Source organism: Phocoena sinus, chromosome 2, assembly GCF_008692025.1.
Source record: "Phocoena sinus isolate mPhoSin1 chromosome 2, mPhoSin1.pri, whole genome shotgun sequence".
NCBI lineage: Eukaryota > Metazoa > Chordata > Mammalia > Artiodactyla > Phocoenidae > Phocoena > Phocoena sinus.
The window spans coordinates 35,153,944-35,174,790 of NC_045764.1; the positions used below are offsets into that span (position 1 = coordinate 35,153,944).

The 20,847-nt window shown below is 40.8% G+C and overlaps 1 protein-coding gene across 1 annotated transcript in view; it reads right to left on the bottom strand.

Moving 5' to 3' along the window:
* ADAMTSL3 (ADAMTS like 3) overlaps positions 1 to 20,847 on the bottom strand; it is a 387,063-nt gene that overhangs the window by 133,015 nt on the left and 233,201 nt on the right. The window contains 5 exon segments of the mRNA XM_032622232.1: positions 11,145 to 11,229; positions 13,173 to 13,320; positions 18,465 to 18,669; positions 19,362 to 19,412; positions 20,528 to 20,666. Of these exon segments, the coding sequence (XP_032478123.1) occupies positions 11,145 to 11,229; positions 13,173 to 13,320; positions 18,465 to 18,669; positions 19,362 to 19,412; positions 20,528 to 20,666 (628 nt within the window).

Here is a 20,847-nt window from a genome sequence, read left to right on the forward strand (position 1 = left end):
ATGGGCCTTTTCCAGTTAAGTAAAACAAACCATATTTTCAGAACTTAAAAGGGACCCTCAGGGCTATCTGACCCAATGGTTCCCAAATTTGGATGCACCCCACCCCCAGTCACCCAGCGTGCTTGCTAAAAATGCTGCTGACAAATCCATAGAGATGGAAGTAGAACAGAGATTACCAGGGGCTGGGGGTAGGAACAGGAGCGTGGGGAGTCAGTGTTTAGTGGGTACAGAGTTTGGGTTGGTGATGATGAGAAATTCTGGAGAGGGATGGTGGTAATGGTTGCACAACAATGTCAATGTACTTAATATCAATGAACTGTACACTTAAAAAGGGTTAAAATGGTCCATTTTAGGTTATGTACATTTTACCACAATTTAAAAAATACCTGGCAGAGCCAAAAGAAAAAAAAAGTGCTGGTGACTGGGACTCACTCCCAGAATGTCTGACTTGGTGAGGTCCAGAAATCTGCATTTTAAATAGCACCACAGATGCTTCTACAGGAAGCAATTTGAGAACCACACTTTAAAAAGTGGTACTGTGGTTATCAAAAAAGGTCTTTCTATTTTAGAGCTACATACTGAAATATTTATGAATGAAATGGTATGCTGTCTGGGTGTGTTTCCAAAATGGCCCAGTGGACTGGAGGTAGTAGTGTAGATGAAGCAAGAGTGGCCCCAAGTTGATAACTGTTGCAGGTGGGTGATGGACACATGGGGGTTCGTTACACTCTTCTCACCTCATTTATACAGCCTTGAAATTTTCTGTAACAAGGAAAAAAAAAAAACCTTCTTAAAAACCAAGTGAGGGGGGAGACCTTCAGCATGGTGGAGGAGTAAGACGTGGAGATCACCCTCCTCCCCACAAATACATCAGAAATACATCTACACGTGGAACAACTCCTAGAGAACACCGACCAAACGCTGGCAGAAGACCTCAGACCTCCCAAAAGGCAAGAAACTCCCCACGTACCTGGGTAGGGCAAAAGAAAAAAGAAAAAACAGAGACAAAAGAATAGGGACGGGACCTGCATCTTGGGGAGGGAGCTGTGAAGGAGGAAAAGTTTCCACACACTAGGAAGCCCCTTTGTGGGCAGAGACTGCGGGTGGCGGAGAGGGGTAGCTTCAGAGCCGCGGAGGAGAGCACAGCAACAGGGGTGCGGAGGGCAAAGCAGGGAGATTCCCAAACAGAGGATGGGTGTCAACCAGCACTCACCAGCCCGAGAGGCTTGTCGGCTCACCCGCCAGGGCGGGTGGGGGCTGGGAGCTGAGGCTCCAGCTTCGGAGGTCAGATCCCAGGGAGAAGACTGGGGTTGACGGTGTGAACACAGCCTGAAGGGGCTAGTGCACCACAGCTAGCTGGGAGAGTGTCTGGGAAAAAGGCTGGAGCTGCTGAAGAGGCAAGAGACCATTGTTTCAGGGTGCACCAGGAGAGGAGATTCAGAGCACCGCCTAAACAAGCTCCAGAGACGGGCGCGAGCCGCAGCTATCAGCGCGGACCCCAGACACGTGCATGAGACGCTAAGGCAGCTGCTGCAGCCACCAAGAAGCCTGTGTGCGAGCACAGGGCACTACCCACACCTCCCCTTCCGGGAGCCTGGGCAGCCCGCCACTGCCAGGGTCCCATGATCCAGGGACAACTTCCCCCGGAGAACGCAGGGTGTGCCTCAGGCTGGTGCAACATCACCCCGGCCTCTGCCGCCGCAGGCTCACCCCGTACTCCACACCCCTCTCCCCCCAGCCTGAGTGAGCCAGAGCCCCCTAATCAGCTGCTCCTTTAACCCCATCCTGTCTGGGCAGGAACAGACGCCCTCTGGCGACCTACCCGCAGGGGCGGGGCTAAATCCAAAGCTGAGCCCCAGGAACTGTGGGAACAAAGAAGAGAAAGGGAAATTTCTCCCAGAAGCCTCAGGAGCAGCGGATTAAATCTCCACAATCAACTTGATGTACCCTGCAGCTCTGGAATACCTGAATAGACAGCAATCATCCCAAAATTGAGGAGGTGGACTTTGGGAGCAACTGCAGACATGGGGTTTGCTGTATGCAACTGACTCGTTTCTGGTTTTAAATTTATCTTAGTTTAGTATTTAGAGTTTACTATCATTAGTATATTTGTTTATTGATTTGGTTGCTCTCTACCTTTATTTTTAAAATATAGATATTTTTTTCCTTTTTCTCTTTTTGTGAGTGTGTATGTGTATGCTTCTTTGTGTGATTTTGTTTGTATAGCTTTGCTTTTACCATTTGTCCTAGGATTCAGTCTGTCCTTTTTTTTTTTTTTTTTTTTTTTAAGTATAGCTTTTAGAGCTTGTTATCATTCGGGGATTTGTTTTTTGGTTTGGTTGCTCTCTTCTTTTTTTTATTACTTTTTAATTTTTTATTTTAATAGCTTTATTTCTTTTCTTTTCCTTCTTTCCTCCCTCCATCCCTCCCCCCCCCCCTTTCTCTCTCTTTCCTTCTCTCTTTCTTTCCTTCTTTCTTTCCTTCTTTTCTTCTCTTTCTTCTGAGCCGTGTGGCTGACAGGGTCTTGGTGCTCTGGCTGGGTTTCAGGCCTGTGCCTCTGAGGTGGGAAAGGCAAGTTCAGGACATTGGTCCACCAGAGACCTCCCAGCTCCACATAATATCAAACGGCAAAAGCTCTCCCAAAGAGCTCCATCTCAACGCTAAGATCCAGCTCACTCAACAACCAGCAAGCTACAGTGCTGGACACCCTATGCCAAACAACTAGGAAGACAGGAACACAACCCCACCCATTAGCAGAGAGGCTGCCTAAAAGCATAATAAGGTCACAGACACCTCAAAACACACCAGCGGATGCAGTCATGCCCACCAGAAAGACAAGATCCAGCCTCATCCATCAGAGCACAGGCACTAGTCCCGTCCACCAGGAAGCCAACACAACCCACTGAACCAACCTTAGCCACTGGGGACAGACACCAAAAACAAAGTGAACTACGAACTTGCAGCCTGCAAAAAGGAGACCCCAAACACAGTAAGTTAAGTAAAATGAGAAGACAGAGAAACATACAGCAGATGAAGGAGCAAGGTAAAAACCCATGAGACCAAACAAATGAAGAGGAAATAGGCAGTCTACCTGAAAAAGAATTCAGAATAATGATAGTAAAGATGATCAAAAATCTTGGAAATAGAATGGAGAAAATACAAAAAGCATTTAACAAGGACCTAGAGGAACTAAAGAGCAAACAATGACGAACAACACAATAAATGAAATTAAAAATTCTCTAGAAGGAATCAAGAGCAGAATAACTGAGGCAGAAGAACGGATAAGTGACCTGGAAGATAAAATAGTGGAAATAACTACTGCAGAGCAGAATAAAGAAAAAAAAAAATGAAAAGAATTGAAGACAGTCTCAGAGACCTCTGGGACAACATTAAATGCACCAACATTCGAATTATAGGGGTCCCAGAAGAAGAAGAGAAAAAGAAAAGGACTGAGAAACTATTTGAAGAGATTATAGTTGAAAACTTCCCTAATATGGGAAAGGAAATAGGTAATCAAGCCCAGGAAGCACAGAGAGCCCCAGACAGGATAAATCCAAGGAGAAACATGCCAAGACACATATTAATCAAACTGTCAAAAATTAAATACAAAGAACAAATATTAAAAGCAGCAAGGGAAAAGCAGCAAGTAACACATAAGGGAATCCCCATAAGGTTAACAGCTGATCTTTCAGCAGAAGCTCTGCAAGCCAGAAGGGAGTGGCAGGACATATTTAAAGTGATGAAAGAGAAAAACCTAAAACCAAGATTACTCTACCCAGCAAGGATCTCATTCAGATTTGATGGAGAAATTAAAAGCTTTACAGACAAGCAAAAGCTGAGAGAATTCAGCACCACCAAACCAGCTTTACAACAAATGCTAAAGGATCTTCTCTAGGCAGGAAACACAAGAGAAGGAAAAGACCTAAAATAACAAACCCAAAACATTAAGAAAATGGTAATGAGAACATACATGTCGATATTTACCTTAAATGTAAATGGATTAAATGCTCCCTCCAAAAGACACAGACTGGCTGAATGTATACAAAAACAAGACCCATATATATGCTGTCTAAAAGAGACCCACTTCAGACCTAGGGACATATACAGACTGAAAGTGAGGGGATGGAAAAAGATATTCCATGCAAAAGGAAATCAAAAGAAAGCTGGAGTAGCAATTCTCATATCAGACAAAATAGACTTCAAAATAAAGACTTTTACAAGAGACAAAGAAGGACACTACATAATGATCAAGGGATCAATCCAAGAAGAAGACATAACAATTGTAAATATTTATTCACCCAACATAGGAGCACCTCAATGCATAAGGCAAATACTAACAGCCATAAAAGGGGAAATCAACAGTAACACATTCATAGTAGGGGACGTGAACACCTCACTTTCACCAATGGACACATCATCCAAAATGAAACTATATAAGGAAACACAAGCTTTAGATGACACATTATACAAGATGGACTTAATTGATATGTATAGGACATTCCATCCAAAAACAACAGAATACACTTTCTTCTCAAGTGCTCATGGAAATTTCTCCAGGAGATACCATATCTTGGGTTACAAATCAAGCCTTGATAAATTTAAGAAAATTGAATCATATCAGGTATCTATTCCGACCACAATGCTATGAGACTAGACATCAATTACAGTAAAAAATCTGTAAAAAATACAAACACATGGAGGCTAAACAATGCACTACTAAATAACCAAGAGATCACTGAAGAAATCAAAGAGGAAATCAAAAAATACCTAGAAACAAATGACAATGAAACCACGATGACCCAAAACCTATGGGATGCAGCAAAAGTAGTTCTAAGAGGAAAGTTTATAGGAATACAATATTACCTCAAGAAACAATAAAAATCTCAAATAAACAACCTAACCTTACACCTAAAGCAATTAGAGAAAGAAGAACAAAACCCCCTCAAAGTTAGCAGAAAGAAAGAAATCATAAAAATCAGATCAGAAATAAATGAAAAAGAAATGAAGGAAACAATAGCAAAGATTAATAAAACTAAAACCTGGTTCTCTGAGAAGATAAAATTGATAAATCATTAGCCAGACTCATCAAGAAAAAAAGGGAGAAGGCTCAAATCAACAGAATTAGAAATGAAAAAGGAGAAGTTACAACTGACACTGAGAAATACAAAGGAACGTGAGAGATCACTACAAGCCACTATATGCCAGTAAAATGGACAACCTGGAAGAAATGGACAAACTCTTAGAAAAGCATAACCTTCTGTGACTGAACCAGGAAGAAATGGAAAGTATAAACAGACCACTTGCAAGCACTGAAAGTGAGACTGTGATAAAAATCTTCCAACAAACAAAAGCCCAGGACCAGATGGCTTCACAGGCGAATTCTATCAAACATTTAGAGAAGAGCTAACACCTATCCTTCTACTCTTCCGAAATATAGCAGAGGGAGGAACACTCCCAAACTCATTCTACGAGGCCACCATCACCCTGATACCAAAACCAGACAAAGATGTCACAAAGAAAGAAAACTACAGGCCAATATCACTGGTGAACATAGATGCAAAAATCCTCAGCAAAATACTAGCAAATAGAATCCAACAACACATTAAAAGGATGATACAACATGATCACGTGGGGTTTATCCCAGGAATATAAGGATTCTTTAATACATGAAAATCAATCAATGTGATACACCATATTAAAACACTGAAGGAGAAAAACCATATGATCATCTCAATAGATGCAGAAAAAGCTTTCGACAAAATTCAACACCCATTTATGATAAAAACCCTCCAGAAAGTAGGCATAGAGGGAACTTACCTCAACAGAATAAAGGCCATATATGACAAACCCAGAGCAAACATCGTTCTCACTGGTGAAAAACTGACATCATTTCCTCTAAGATCAGGAACAAGACAAGGTTGTCCACTCTCACCACTATTATTCAACATAGTTTTGGAAGTTTTAGCCACAGAAATCAGAGAATAATAAGAAATAAAAGGAATCCAAATCAGAAAAGAAGAAGTAAAACTGTCACTCTTTGCCGATGACATGATACTATACATAGAGAATCCTAAAGATGCTACCAGAAAACTACTAGAGCTAATCAATGAATTTGGTAAAGTAGCAGGATACAGAATTAATGCATAGAAATCTCTTGCATTCCTATACACTAATGATGAAAAATATGAAGGAGAAATTAAGGAAACACTCCCATTTACCACTGCAACAAGAAGAATAAAATACCTAGGAATAAACCTACCTAAGGAGACAAAAGACCTGTACTCAGAAAACTATAAGACACTGATGAAAGAAATTAAAGATGATACAAACAGATGGAGAGATATACCATGTTCTTGGATTGGAAGAATCACCATTGTGAAAATGACTATACTACCCAAAACAATCTACAGATTCAGTGCCATCCCTATCAAATTACCCATGGCATTTTTCACAGAACTAGAACAAAAAATTTCACAATTTGTATGGAAACACAAAAGACCCCAAATAGCCAAAGCAATCTTGAGAAAGAAAAACAGAGCTGGAGGAATCAGGCTCCCTGACTTCAGACTATACTACAAAGCTACAGTAATAAAGACTGCACGGTACTGGCACAAAAACAGAAATATAGATCAATGGAACAGGATAGAAAGCCCAGAGATAAATCCATGCACATATGGACACCTTATTTTTTTTATAAAGGAGGGAAAAACATACAATGGAGAAAAGACAGCCTCTTCAATAAATGGTGCTGGGAAAACTGGACACCTACATGTAAAAGAATGAAATTTGAACACTCCCTAACAACATACACAAAAATAAACTCAAAATGGACTAAAGACCTAAATTTAAGGGCAGACGCTATCAAACTCTTAGAGGAAAACATAGGCAGAACACTCTATGACATAAATCACAGCAAGATCCTTTTTGACCCACCTCCTAGAGAAATGGAAATAAAAACAAAAGTAAACAAATGGGACCTAATGAAACTTCAAAGCTTTTGCACTGCAAAGGAAACCATAAACAAGATGAAAGACAACCCTCAGAATGGGAGAAAATATTTGCAAATGAAGGAACTGAGAAAGGATTAATCTCCAAAATATACAAGCAGCTCATTCAGCTGAATATCCAAAAAACAAACAATCCAATCCAGAAATGGGCAGAAGACCTAAACAGATATTTCTCCAAAGCAGATACCAGATTGCCAACAAACACATGAAAAGATGCTCAACATCACTAATCATTAGAGAAATGCAAATCAAAACTACAATGAGGTATCACCTCACACCCTTCAGAGTGGCCATCATCAAAAAATGTGTAAACAATAAATGTTGGAGAGGGTGTGGAGAAAAGGGAACCCTCTTGCACTGTTGGTGGGAATGTAAATTGATACAGCCACTATGGAGAACAGTATGGAGGTTCCTTAAAAATCTAAAAATAGAACTATAATATGACCCAGCAATCCTCCTACTGGGCATATACCCTGAGAAAGCCATAATTCAAAAAAAGTCATGTACCACAATGTTCACTGCAGATCTATTTACAGTAGCCAGGACATGGAAGCAACCTAAGTGTCCAGCGACAGATGAATAAAGAAGATGTGGCACATATATACAATGGAATATTACTCAGCCATAAAAAGAAACAAAATTGAGTTATTTGTAGTGAAGTGGATGGACCTAGAGTCTGTCATACAGAGTGAAGTAAGTCAGAAAGAGAAAAATAAATACTGTATTCTAACACATATATATGGATTCTAAAAAACAAAAAAAAAGGTTCTGAAGAACCTAAGGGCAGGACAGGAATAAAGACGCAGATGTAGAGAATGGACTTGACGATGCAGGGAGGGGGAAGGGTAAGCTGGGACAAAGTGAGAGAGTGCCATGGACATATATACACTACCAAATGTAAAATAGATAGTTAGTGGGAAGCAGCCACATAGCACAGGGAGATCAGCTAGGTGCTTTGGGACCACCCTGAGGGGTGGGATTGGGAGGGTGGGAGAGAGACACAAGAGGGAGGAGATATGGGGATATATGTTTATGTATAGCTGATTCACTTTGTTATAAAGCAGAAACTAACACACCCTTGTAAAGCAATTATACTCCAATAAAGATGTTAAAATAAATAAAATAAAGAGTAAACAGTGACAACAACAACAAAACAAGCGAGGGGCTTCCCTGGTGTTCCAGTGGCTAAGACTCCGTGCTCCCAAATGCCGGGGGCCTGGGTTTGATCCCTGGTCAGGGAACTAGATTCCACATGCCGCAAGTAAAGATCCTGCACGCCGCAATGAAAAGATCCCACATGCTGCAACTAAGGCCCGGCGCAGCCAAATAGATAAATAAATATTAAAAAAAAAAAACACAGCAGTTGAGGGGCATTCCCAATAGAGAGGAAAACATGATTAAAGGGATTGAGGTGAGTGGCAGCTTGTTGCCGGCAAGGAACAACCAACAGTCCAGTGTGGCTGGAGCATCCCATTCAAGGCAAAGTAATGAAGAGGTCAGAGATGAGGCTGGGAGCTGGGAAGGCTAACACCCTGCTACAGCTTGTTAGCCTGGTGAACGAGCGTTAAGTCTTCGGGGGGATGGGGAAACACTGGGATATTCTGAACGTTGTAAGAAAGATCAGATTTGTGCCTTAGCTACACTACTTTGGGTTAGAGCATAGATTTCAGGGGACCAAGTGGGGCTGTTGTAAGTGTCCTGCTAGTGATTTCAGGACCTGGACAGGATGGTAGTAGGAATGGAGAGAAGGAGCTGCAACAGAGAAAGATTTTAGTAGATACGACTGCACAACTCAGTAGTTAATTACAGATAAAGGAAGAATGAGCAAGAGGCAAGGATGACTGCAGGCTTCTAGTCTGGGGAACTGAGAGCAAACCACTCAACCAAGAGAGGACAAGCAGAAGGACGAGCAATTGTGATCTAACTGTGTTTTGAGAAGAGACCCTGGTAGGATGCATCATTCAAGACTGAGAATTCCATGACCGTCCTTATATGACAGCTACAGACTCCCTTGCAGGTGTCTCAAAAGTCCCTTTCCTTCTATAGGTTCCTTCCCTCACAGAATCATAGGAGATGAGAGCTGGGAGAAGGTTTTAGCTTTTAGCCTAACACCCTCCTTGTACAGCTGGGAAGTCTAGAGACGGTAACTGACTTGTCTAAAATCCTTATTATCTTTTTAATACGTTTAAGGCTGTCCTAACTTCAGATGAAAAACAACAACAAAAATCGAACACATACATATAACCATTCCTTTCCATCAACTTGACCACCAGTCTTCCTTCTTTAGTAGTCAAATACCCATTGCCCCATTTCCTTCCAATTCAGAATTCATTACTTAAAGTTCTGCAACGTTTTACTTCTCTACGCTTTGAATGCTACTGCTCTAAAATTAACTGAGAAAGACTTTCTTGTCAAACAAAACAGCCTTTTCTCAGTCCCCACCGTTGTTCCTTGGCTTTCGGTGAGGTTTGAATACTACCTGCTACACCTCTCCTTAAATGCTTTGCTCCCTTGGTCTTTCTAACAGTGAGCTTTCCTTGGGTTTACTCCTTCATGCTCCACTTCTTCTGACTCCAATTCTAGATCTCCATGCTTCCATCATAAGCCAAACACGCTTCTCTTTTCAATCACTTACGCTGGGGTCATTCACCTCACGGTGTCCACAGTGTCTTCCGGGTTCACATCCAGATCGGACAGTAGTCCATGTGGAAAAGTTGTGCATGTGTCGTAAGTGTGATGTGCCAATTCCCTTGGCCCGCATCACTAGAGGCACGGAGCCTTCTCAAAGACAAGGAATTCATGTGCTCCTGGAGGGGCTCACTGCTGGGCTGAACTACAGTTAAAAGGGACACTGACAAATGAGAGAATGTTCTGAAAAAAAGCAATGGGGTTGGTAAGGGATCTAAAAACAACATGTGAAAACCGCTGAAAAGGCTAAGAATGAAGAGCTTGGGAAAGACAGTGCTCTTGGGACCCAGCTTTCTGCAAATTTGTGAAAACTTGTCACGTGGGATGCAGCATAGGTGTGTTTTTCTCTGTTTCAGAAAGCAGAAATTTGCAGGAGGTTGTACTTTGGCTCAACAGGAAAAAAAATTCTTGCAAATAACTCACGTTGTTCAACCCAAGAATGAGCTCTCTCTCAATGCAGTGAACTCTGCCCTTGCTGAAGGTGTTGAAGAAGAAATGCCTGCTCTGAGAGGGAGACCAGCCATATCATCTCTGAGATCCCCTTTCCTCTGACACCCTGTGAATCACTCTCCCTGTGATAGCCTGTCAGCACCAGGACTTCACATGCCTGATGGGGAATCAGCCGTCCCATCCAATTCCTCAAGTCTACCATTCACGCTGTTGTTCTTCTAGATTGCTGGGTTAGATTCAACATCTTTGATTCCTTGTTCTTTTTAGGTCCCTATACCTCCACCTCCAGAATGTTTCTTTAATATGCTCTTAATACTTTATTTCCATGGATACCATTACAATCCAGACTTGCCAAACCCCATGTGGATAGAAGTCATTGGATTTTTGAGTTGGGACGAACCCTAGAGAGATCAAGCCCAGCCTGCTCATTTTATAAGTAAGGAGAATGAGACACAGAAAAATTAAAGACTTCTCTAAGGTCACATAGTTAAAAGTGGTGGTACTAGGCTCCAAGATTTGTAGTGCCATACTCTTTCCATTGCCCCATACCACAGCAGCTCTGGAATTTCTTTTAAGCACTCAGGCCACCCTGATACATTTCGGCCTAACTGGTTTTATAGACATTGGCCATGACTTAACCATGGAATGACTTGGTTTATTTGTTTAATACTGTCTGTTTGTTTAATGATGGTCTTTGGTCAAATCATATGTGTTAATCTAGATCTAGGAATTATCCTCAGTCTCTTAACTACAGACCACTGGGTCTGCTTCGAGTTAAACAGCACTGTTCTTTTCTGGGCTTCTCACAGATACTGCCAAAGCAGGACTGCTGAATTGTGAAATAAAGAAGAATTCTAGCCAGCTCAAGCTCTCTAGAGTCTACAAATCCAGGTCATTTGGATTTGAAACATATCATTGTACTCCAATGAGTACAAAAATTACATATATCATGTTAGCTGGCTATGCTCTGATTACTTCCATAAAAGGTCCTGGACTCACGTTGGTTCTTCGGTTGCTATTCTGGTCTCTTCTAGTTCTTGTGCTTGTTTCAGCCAAGGTAATTTCGCTTCCACTGGACTTTTTTCTGACAAAAAGGGAACATAAACAACAAGCTTAATTATTGTTACTCATTCAAGAGTTGGATATGTGATTGTTATTTGCTGAAGATTTCATCAATTAAGAGGTCACGCTTTTCAAATGCACAGTACATGAAGTGGCTTCTGGATGGAACCAAAAATTTGTCATACATTTTTTTAATTAACACATTATCAAAATGCAACCAAACAACCCCATGACACAGTTGAATACATTCTCCAAGTTAGCACAAAAATGCCTTTTATAAATCAGTACCAATATCTGTTGTTTACATATTAAAGCTCTTACTTCAACCGTTATCCATTTGTTTTCTTTTTCCACACATTTTTTTTGCCCATTGAATGAGGAAATTAATAGAGAAAAGCAAATACCATAGAAGGCTTAGAAAGTTGGGAGGAGGAGAGTCAGTGCTATGGTTTATTCAAACTTTAATTGTTATAATTGTTGAGGGAAATGATTACTAATTACCACTGGCCTGCAGGAGCAAGCTGGTGCCCCTCTCTGTCCTTTGAAGCTTCCTAAGATGTGAAGAAAGAAACAATCTAATTACGAAATGAGAAAGGAAATAATTTTGGACTGCTTCAGGGAAATCACAGACACTAAGAAAGTGGCTATAAAAGTACCACTGACTACAGAAATACGGAGAAAAGACTTCACTAAAGAAGTTATATAATCAGTGTTTGTACCTTGCATGGAAACCAGTGATTTTTCTGGAAGACAGACATCATCAAATATTTTTTGAATAGTTAGTTGCCTATGAGGCTATCTGCGTAAATAATGCACCCAGAAATAATGAAGAAGAATTTTTTCATCCTCTCCAAAGTACTAAGGAAGACTCCTTGGCATTGATACTTGGGAGTAATTCTTTTTCCATTTCCAAAAGGAAATACTTGTCACGAGGACTGGTAATACCTTACTAAAGTACGTACATGGAAATAATCATGTCTAGAGAGGAACATACATCCAAAAGATGATGCCAAGACTTCCTTACCCATGGATGCTCCCCATTTCTGCTAATTCAATGTGGAACAAATGGGAACTACAAAATAATTTCTAAGTGCATCTATAAATCTAGATTGGGAACTGTAAGTCTTCATTCATTCATGGGAGGCAATAGGACATATGATGAAGCTGGCTTTGTTCCTTCCTCAAGAAATGTACACTCTGGTGGAAGGCATGTGGGAATTTTCCTTCTCCTTTTTCTTCAAAGCAGGGACTGCATCAAATTATTTTATGCCCACCAAGAAATGTTAATATAAGCCTAGACAGGAGCCACTCTATATGTACTGAATCAATAAGAGCTCAGTTTCTTCTCCAGACCAATTAGTCACATAGGTCTAACTTTCTTTTTTTTTTTTTTTTGAGGTACGTGGGCCTCTCACTGTTGTGGCCTCTCCCGCTGCGGAGCACTGGCTCCGGACGCGCAGGCTCAGCGGCCCAGCCGCTCCGCGGCATGTGGGATCTTCCTGGACCGGGGCACGAACCCCTGTCCACTGCATTGGCAGGCGGACTCCCAACCACCGCGCCACCAGGGAAGCCCCTAACTTTCTTATCTAGGTGGATGGGTCTACTGTAATCTGTCAGTAAAACAATTTTTTTTTTTTTTATTTTTTTTATTTTTTTTTATTTTTGTGGTACGCGGGCCTCCCACTGCCGTGGCCTCTCCCGTTGCAGAGCACAGGCTCCGGATGCGCAGGCTCAGCAGCCACGGCTCAGGGGCCCAGCCGCTCCGCGACATGTGGGATCCTCCCAGACCAGGGCACGAACCCGTGTCCCCTGCATCGGCAGGCGGACTCTCAACCACTGCGCCACCAGGGAAACCCAAACAATTTTTATAAGAAAGTTAGTATGTTGAAATTCAAATGCTGCAATATTAGTAAGAGAGCTGGAAAACACCGTTTGATTTAACTTTAAAATGCACCACAAACTTACCTTTGGGTTTGTAACACGGGATGGGAATGATACATTCTTCTTTGATGTGTAACTTCAGCTGTGGATTACAGCCACCAACGTGCTGTCCACGATGGTTGATACACAGAACAACCCGGTAACGTAACCCCCGGCCACAAGTCACTGTGCACTTCAAAGATGAAAAGAGAAGCCAATGAAATTCTTGTTCATGAAGAGATCCACAAAGGTACTAAGGTCTCAGGCACAGGAGAGTCACTAATCTACATGAATGTTAAACACAAAAGACCGTTAGATAAACATTATGTAAGGAAGGGGGTGGAGGCTGATTTCCCATGATGCTTATGCTTCAGGGCCCCTCCCTTGCAAGGCTTCCTTCCCATTCTCCATTCGAGAAGTATTTCAGGTGAGGTCACAGTGCAAGAAAAATTGAAATGCCCTGAAATCTTTCTACGCAAATATGAAAGAAACTTAATACAGGTTTTCTCAAATTTGATTAAAAATTCACATGACATCATCCAAAACAATTTGTGAAGACAAAAGAAACTTTTCTAAACTATTAATTAAAAAAAATATCAAATTTTGCTCAACCATGCTAGAGGATTATCCTTCTATTCTGTGTATAGAAACTGATCTTCCAAAATTGTTGTCATATGAAAGGGCCATCGAAGAGTATTCAGCCAAAAAGTTTAGGAAAAATATATTCTAGATGTATCAGGCACTAAAAATTAACAAAAACATTATGCTATTTTCTCTGAGTTTTTATGAACTTTGTGTTGTCAGGATTTTTTTTTCTTGAATTATTTGTTTATGATTTGGAAGGTACTCTTGTCTATGAATGGAATATTTTCATGTCATGAACATCCAAGATCTGTTTCAATTTATGTACATTATGTTGGTGAGCATATATGTATGTATATGTCTGTGTGTTTTTTTTTTAAATCAAGACTTTATTTTTTAGGACTATTTAAGGTTTATAGAAAAATTGAGCAGATAGTACAGAGAGTTCCCATATGCCCCCTTTCTGCTACATACAGTTTTCCCTATTGTTAATATCTTGCATTAGTGTGGTACCTTTGCTACAACTGATAAACCAATACTGATACATTATTACTAACTAAAGTCCAGAGTTCACATTAGGGTTGTCAGCTTAAAAAAATTTGTAATTTCTTACAATTTCTTTCATTATTGTACATAAGCATTTATTTATATACCCAATATTTGTGTTTTGTATTCTTTCTTCTTAAAAAGTCACCTCCTTGGTAGGGGAGGGATGGATTGGGAGTTTGGGATCAGCAGATGTAAACTATTATACATAGAATGGATAAACAACAAGGTCCTACTGGGTAGCACATGGAACTATATTTAATATCCTGTGACAAACAATAATGGGTAAGAATATGAGAAAGAATGTATTATATATATATATATATATATATATATATATCTGAAACACTTTGCTATACAACAGAAATTAACACAACATTGTAAATCAACTATACTTGAATAAAATAGATTTTTTAAAAAGTCATTTCCATATGGTATAAACTTCAGGCCCCACCAATCCTGGATCCACCCCTGGGAGAGGTCAAGAAGCCTTGGGCATGTGCTAGAGAACACACACTGTTCTGCAGATGTGATCTCACTAACCGTCCTGACACACTGGCAGCTTAGCAGCTTCACTCCCATTTAACAGATGAGCAAATGAACAGCCCACCACCTAAGGACCTTGCTCAAGGTCATGCAGTTCCTAAGAGGCAGAGTGGAAATCCTTCCTAGAGCCTCCTGTTGTCAAAATAATGACTTCACCACTGCTTCATAAAGCTTAAAGATTCTTTCCTGAGTCCATGGATGCTTCTTCAATTGTCACAGATGAGTTGCAGAGGATATGGAGGCCTTTTACAGCACAGACCCATCTCCAAGAAGAGCAGAATAGCAGGAAACCTCTCTTATTCCCTCATGCCACTCTTATGACCACTGAACAAATACTGAATGAACTTAGTGAGGTTTGAGATTATATCTGACGTCTGGGAAACTGATTCACCTAACCCCACATTCACCTATTTGAAATATATGTGATCTTAAGAGGCTATTTTATATTGGCCAAGAAAGAAAAAAAATTCTGCCCCAAAGAGAAAGAAAACAATATGATTATAAGGTATAACTACCCTAGAACTGGTCAATCCAAAGGAATATTATTTCCTCAGTAGCTTCTCAAGAAGCTGGACACTTACCCCAATGATGTGGTCAGTGTTTACGACATTCTCAGAACTCCTCTTTCAAGCTGTATACATCCTTAATGATAGCAAATTCTCATCACTGAGAATGTGTTTGATTTTTAAAAAGTGGAAAGTATGAAGAGGCAAGAAGGATGAACGAGATGCGTTGGTTAACAATCCTTCATTTGGGTATTGTAAGTGACAATAAAGTCATGATATAGATGAGGTGGGGGTGGTAATAAAAGCTCTAAAGACAGCACAAAACATATGGGTAAGACCTGTAAGAGTGGAAAACAAGCTCTGCGGGTTGTAGAAGTAATGTTGATTTTTGAGGAGAGATCACAATATGATTTTTGGCATATAACTCGAGTTCAAAGAACTGAACGACCTTGCCATAATAAAATCCTTCCATCTCAGTCTACTGACTTACGTGAACAAGGCTTCCCAGTGTGTACATGCAAAACAAACTAAAACAAGAAATCAACAGTTAAAATTAAGAATAAAATTACTGCTGATCCCATGTTTCATTCTGGCAATGGACTAATTTTTAAAGCCCCACTCACCTTCTTGGAAGACTCATTTCAAAGGAAAGTTTACTTTTTATGTATAATAATCATTCACGAGAAATCGAAATACATTTAATTGTTATTTTGGTTGTGTACTGAAGTTAAATTTAATAATAACTTAATCCAGGGGAACAATTCTAATACTTAAAGCCTTACGGCTATAGGAAATTAAAATAAATTAATTTCAACGGCTACATGTATTTTCTTAGAGAAAAGCAGTATAGGGTAACCAATAAAAGACGTTAAAGCATAAAAGTACATTATATTAGGATAAATTCTGTGGGGGGGGAGTGGTTTTAAAATGTGAGTTCAAGGGGAAAATAATGCAAAACATTCAAATTATTCAAGAGCTTGTTCATATGTTTTTTAAAAATGGAAGATGGCAAGGATTGAAACCATCATGGCATTTACATTCTACTGGACATATTTTTTTTAATGATATAACACTTTTATTTTAAAATGTCAGCCTTCGAGACGTGTTAGAAATGACATTCTTTGATTTTTTTTAATTTAAACTTGTGATAAAAATTTTAGATGTCAACCTAAATATATATGAAGGGGTATGTAATTTTCCAAACTTCTTTTGGCATGTGAACAAAAAAGGATGGATAACTACTGCCCTTTATTAAGTACAAATGAAGCAGTAGTGGGTGATGATTTTGAGCCAGGGATATCAGAAAAGGACTGTGATGAGATAGCATCTGTAAACTGGGGCTGGAAGCGGGCCTTTCACCCAGAAAACTCACTTATCTCTACTCTTAAAGTTTCAGTTCAAGTGCTTCCTCCTTTCGGAAACCTGCTCGGACACCTTCAGGTAGAGTGAATCACCCCACCTCTGTGTGCCGGCCATACAGGACATCATACAGCTCACTGCAGCGTCACACTGCATCACAGCTGTTCATTTGCGTATATGGTGTCTGCAACTGGATTATGAGCTTTTGGTGGGGGGGTAGAAGCAGGTTTTATTTACTCCCTAGGATGGCAGCTGGCACACTCAATAAATAAATAGATAAATGCATGTGTGTGTTGAACTAAATATGTAGGGATCACTCAAAAGAGCTAAAGAAACATGAGTCAATTATGTCTCACCCCCTACCAAATTAAAAGTTTAAGTTTAAAATATTAAATACCAATACTTGCAATTTTTTGACTAATCCAACTGCACTTCATTGGCTCTAGAGGTTTACTTGCTCATCTCCCTAGAGAGGAAACTAAGCTTATCTAACACGAGGCCTTGTTATACCTCTGTGATGTTGCCCTTTTCTCTTTTCCCACCACCTGACACCTCAATGGCTTCCAAATAGGCTGCCTGCCTCTGGTCTTTCCCAGCATCAGTCTATTGTCTCAATTACTTAAAATATATTACATTTATTTTCTTCAACAAAAATAGCGAAGCTTCTTAGTAACCACCAGACTAAGAACATACCTCTAATGTCAGTTTTATCATCTCCATCTGAATTTTCCAATTCTTTTTTTTTTTTTTAATTTATTTTTGGCTGCATTGGGTCTTGGTTGCTGCGCGCAGGCTTTCTCTAGTTGCGGCAAGCAGGGGCTACTCTTCGTTGCAGTGCGCGGGCTTCTCATTGCGGTGGCTTCTCTTGTTGTGGCTCCCGGGCTCTAGAGCGCAGGCTCAGTAGTTGTGGCACACGGGCTTAGTTGCTCCACGGCATGTGGGATCTCCCCAGACCAGGGATCGAACCTGTGTCCCCTGCATTGGCAGGCGGATTCTTAATCACTGTACAACCAGGGAAGCCCCAATCTTCCAATTCTTAGTAACACGGGTTCTCTCTTTAATCCAGATGAATTAGGGTCTTTTTCAACATCTAGTCATTCTGTGTCATTTCTGCCTTTGCTCAGCCGTCTTGGCTTGGCCCTACCTCACAGTGATGTCTTCACTAGGCTCTCGTTTGGTTAAATCTTAAAGATGGGTCAAGCACTACAAGGGCAACAAAGACTTCCCGATCAACTCTGCTCCAATGCCTGTTCCGTTCAGATGTATCATAGTTCTTAATTAATTGTTCTTACCTGCGTTGATGCCTGCAATGTTCTCTCTTACACTGTCCTCCAACTGGCTCTTCCCAAGCTCTTTGGGAGTAGGAACTCTGTTCATATACAACTTCTGCCTCCCCCAGGTTGCCCAGTACAGTGTTGGGAGCATAGCAAATAATCATTCAAATCTGAGATTGAATTTAAAAGTGGCGTGTACCCGGGACTTCCCCAGTGGCACAGTGGTTAAGAATCCACCTGCCAATGCAGGGGACACAGGCTCGAGCCCTGGTCGGGGAAGATCCCACATGCCGCGGAGCAACTAAGCCCGTGCACCACAACTACTGAGCCTGCACTCTGGAACCCCGCGCCTAGAGCCTGTGTTCTGCAACAAGAGAAGCCACCGCAATGAGAAGCCCACGCACTGCAACAAAGGGTAGCCCCCGCTCGCTGCAACTAGAGAAAGCCCACACACAGCAACCAAGACCCAATGCAGCCTAAAATTAATAAATTTCTAAAAAAATTGGCGTGTACTCAAATCTTACCTGAGACCACTCCATGGCAACCCACTTGGGACAGTCGAACAGATTGCAGGTCTGCATAACCTTGGGTTTAGGCGCATACATGCACTTCCATTCTTCCACTTGCAGTATCTCTCCATGCATGGACTCCTCCACACACACGAAGCTCCGTCTTTGAATCCCACCTCCACAGGACACCGAACACGCAGTCCAAGGATTATGTTCCCAGCTCAAAAGCAAACAAACAAAAACACATTATTCATTTGTTGCTTGTTTCAAGTTTGCAAAGTTGATTGCAAAAAGTACAGCCTTGGGATAACAGTTGTGGTTCAGTTGAAAGAGCACAGAATTGGAACCTTAAGACTTTAATCTTAACTGCTGCACACAATCTGCAGTCACAAGGTACTTAACTCCTTTGACCCGAAGGTTATTGTCAAATGGGAGTAAGACACCTGCCCTCATGTATTACCACAACAGGGCCATTGTGAGAATCAAATAAATTAAACTATAGAGTGTGAAAGCATCTTCAAACAGTCTCTAAACTATAAAACACCAATGGACAACACTACTAGGGAATCATAGAATCTCAAAGTCGGAAAGAACCATCCTAGTCATCTAGGTATAAAAGGGAATGCAAATTTCTGATCAATTGCAATGCTTGAGGTCCCTCTATAACACCCAGTTATCAAGATACGCTTGACATCTCCAGTGACAGAGAACATCACCCTCTGAGCCAGCCTATTCCATATAATTCTTAGAAAGATCTTTCTTATTACGGACTTGAAGTCTGTGTTCCCTTATCTCTCTGTGAAAGGTCTAATAACTGCCCCTCTTACATTTTAGTCTATTGCTACAGATACTACAGTTCCTTGCAAATTATTAGAGCATATTACAGAAAGAAAAAGGAAACCTGTAACTCACCGAGGGAGAGGTTGGAAGTGGTCATAGGGCATGATCTCTTTAAATCCATCGCTACAAATGAAATCATTGTGAGAATATAATTTCTAATCAAGTAACACATTTATTAATTTGACTAGTACAGGTGTGATATCCCGAAAGACAGAGTTCTTTCAAATTAAAAACTAAATATGCCGAGTGTTATGAACCATTTCCCCCCAAATTCAGCCACGATCTCCTTAATTTTTAGGAAAATCTCTGACACACAACATCCCCAATTCTATATGAAAATGTAGAAAATGGAACTAGTAATATGTATTCATCAAAGGAAAGAGTTTCTCTTAATTTAGATAAATCTATTTATTCCCTTTTATCATCTTAGCAGGTTAGTCTGATAAAATATATTAACACACTGTCACATTAGCAGGATCTTTAGAAAACCATTTTGTTTCACAGAATTTGCCTTTTGAAAAGGCCTCTATTAATAATTACATACACCTGGGATTACCGGACATGCACTGCTTCGTGATAGGAAATGAAATCCACTGAGAATGCTTCCTTTTCCACTTGCACACTTCTGCCTTAGCCAGCTGGCAGATAAGTGGGGGATTCTGGGGCTTGACAGTATGCTGTTATTTTAAGATACTGTAGTAAAGCCAGGAAACTTCCCCAGACAATCCAAGTCATCAGGTACTAAATTATGCAGCAGGATAGTTTATGCATAGCTTTACTGCTCTGGCATTAAAACTCTTCACTTCCTTGCACCGTGCATTATTTATACTGAACTTAATGTGTACACTTCAAAAGTCAAAACGTGGTGATCGGTGACCCAGTTTAAAGAGCTAAAATGGTCAGTTACTGATATTTACAGCTGTCGGATGGACTAGACACTGTACTTGGATAAAGAGAACGTTCATGCTGTATGTGCAGGAGATGCTCAAAGAGGTTCATTATAAACAGTCAAAGATCACAGCACATGGACACATAGGCCGCAAGAGAGAACTAGACTGAGTAAGCTATGAGCCTAATTCCTACTGACCACGGTTATAAATGTGAAGACAGGTACCCGCCACCAGTGTACGTTCAAGGTCACGCCATGGCAATGTGTTGCCTGGCAACGGTGGATCAGTCACAGCTGCAGTTGATTTGTTTCTTTTTAAAGGAAAAAGGGTATGGGCAGTTATGCAAACCTTGATGGGCAAGGATCCATGCTGCATTCCTTCAGTTTTGGTTTTGGTTTCACATTCTCAGGGTAGTAATGGCAATAATGGTCAGGAACCACCCTCTTCAACCGGATATCCACACATTCAGCAGAATTGAGCTGATACCCTAAAGCAGCAGAACAAGAAAGTCTGAAGATCGCATCCGTTTGGGGTTTACTTGGCAAAGTTATCACTTGCCACACACTTTTTTATTCCTCTTTAAGAAACTTAACTCAGTGGTTCTCAACCCTGGGTGTGTAACAGAACCACTTGGGAGGCTTTTATTACACCAACGCCCAGGTCCCTTC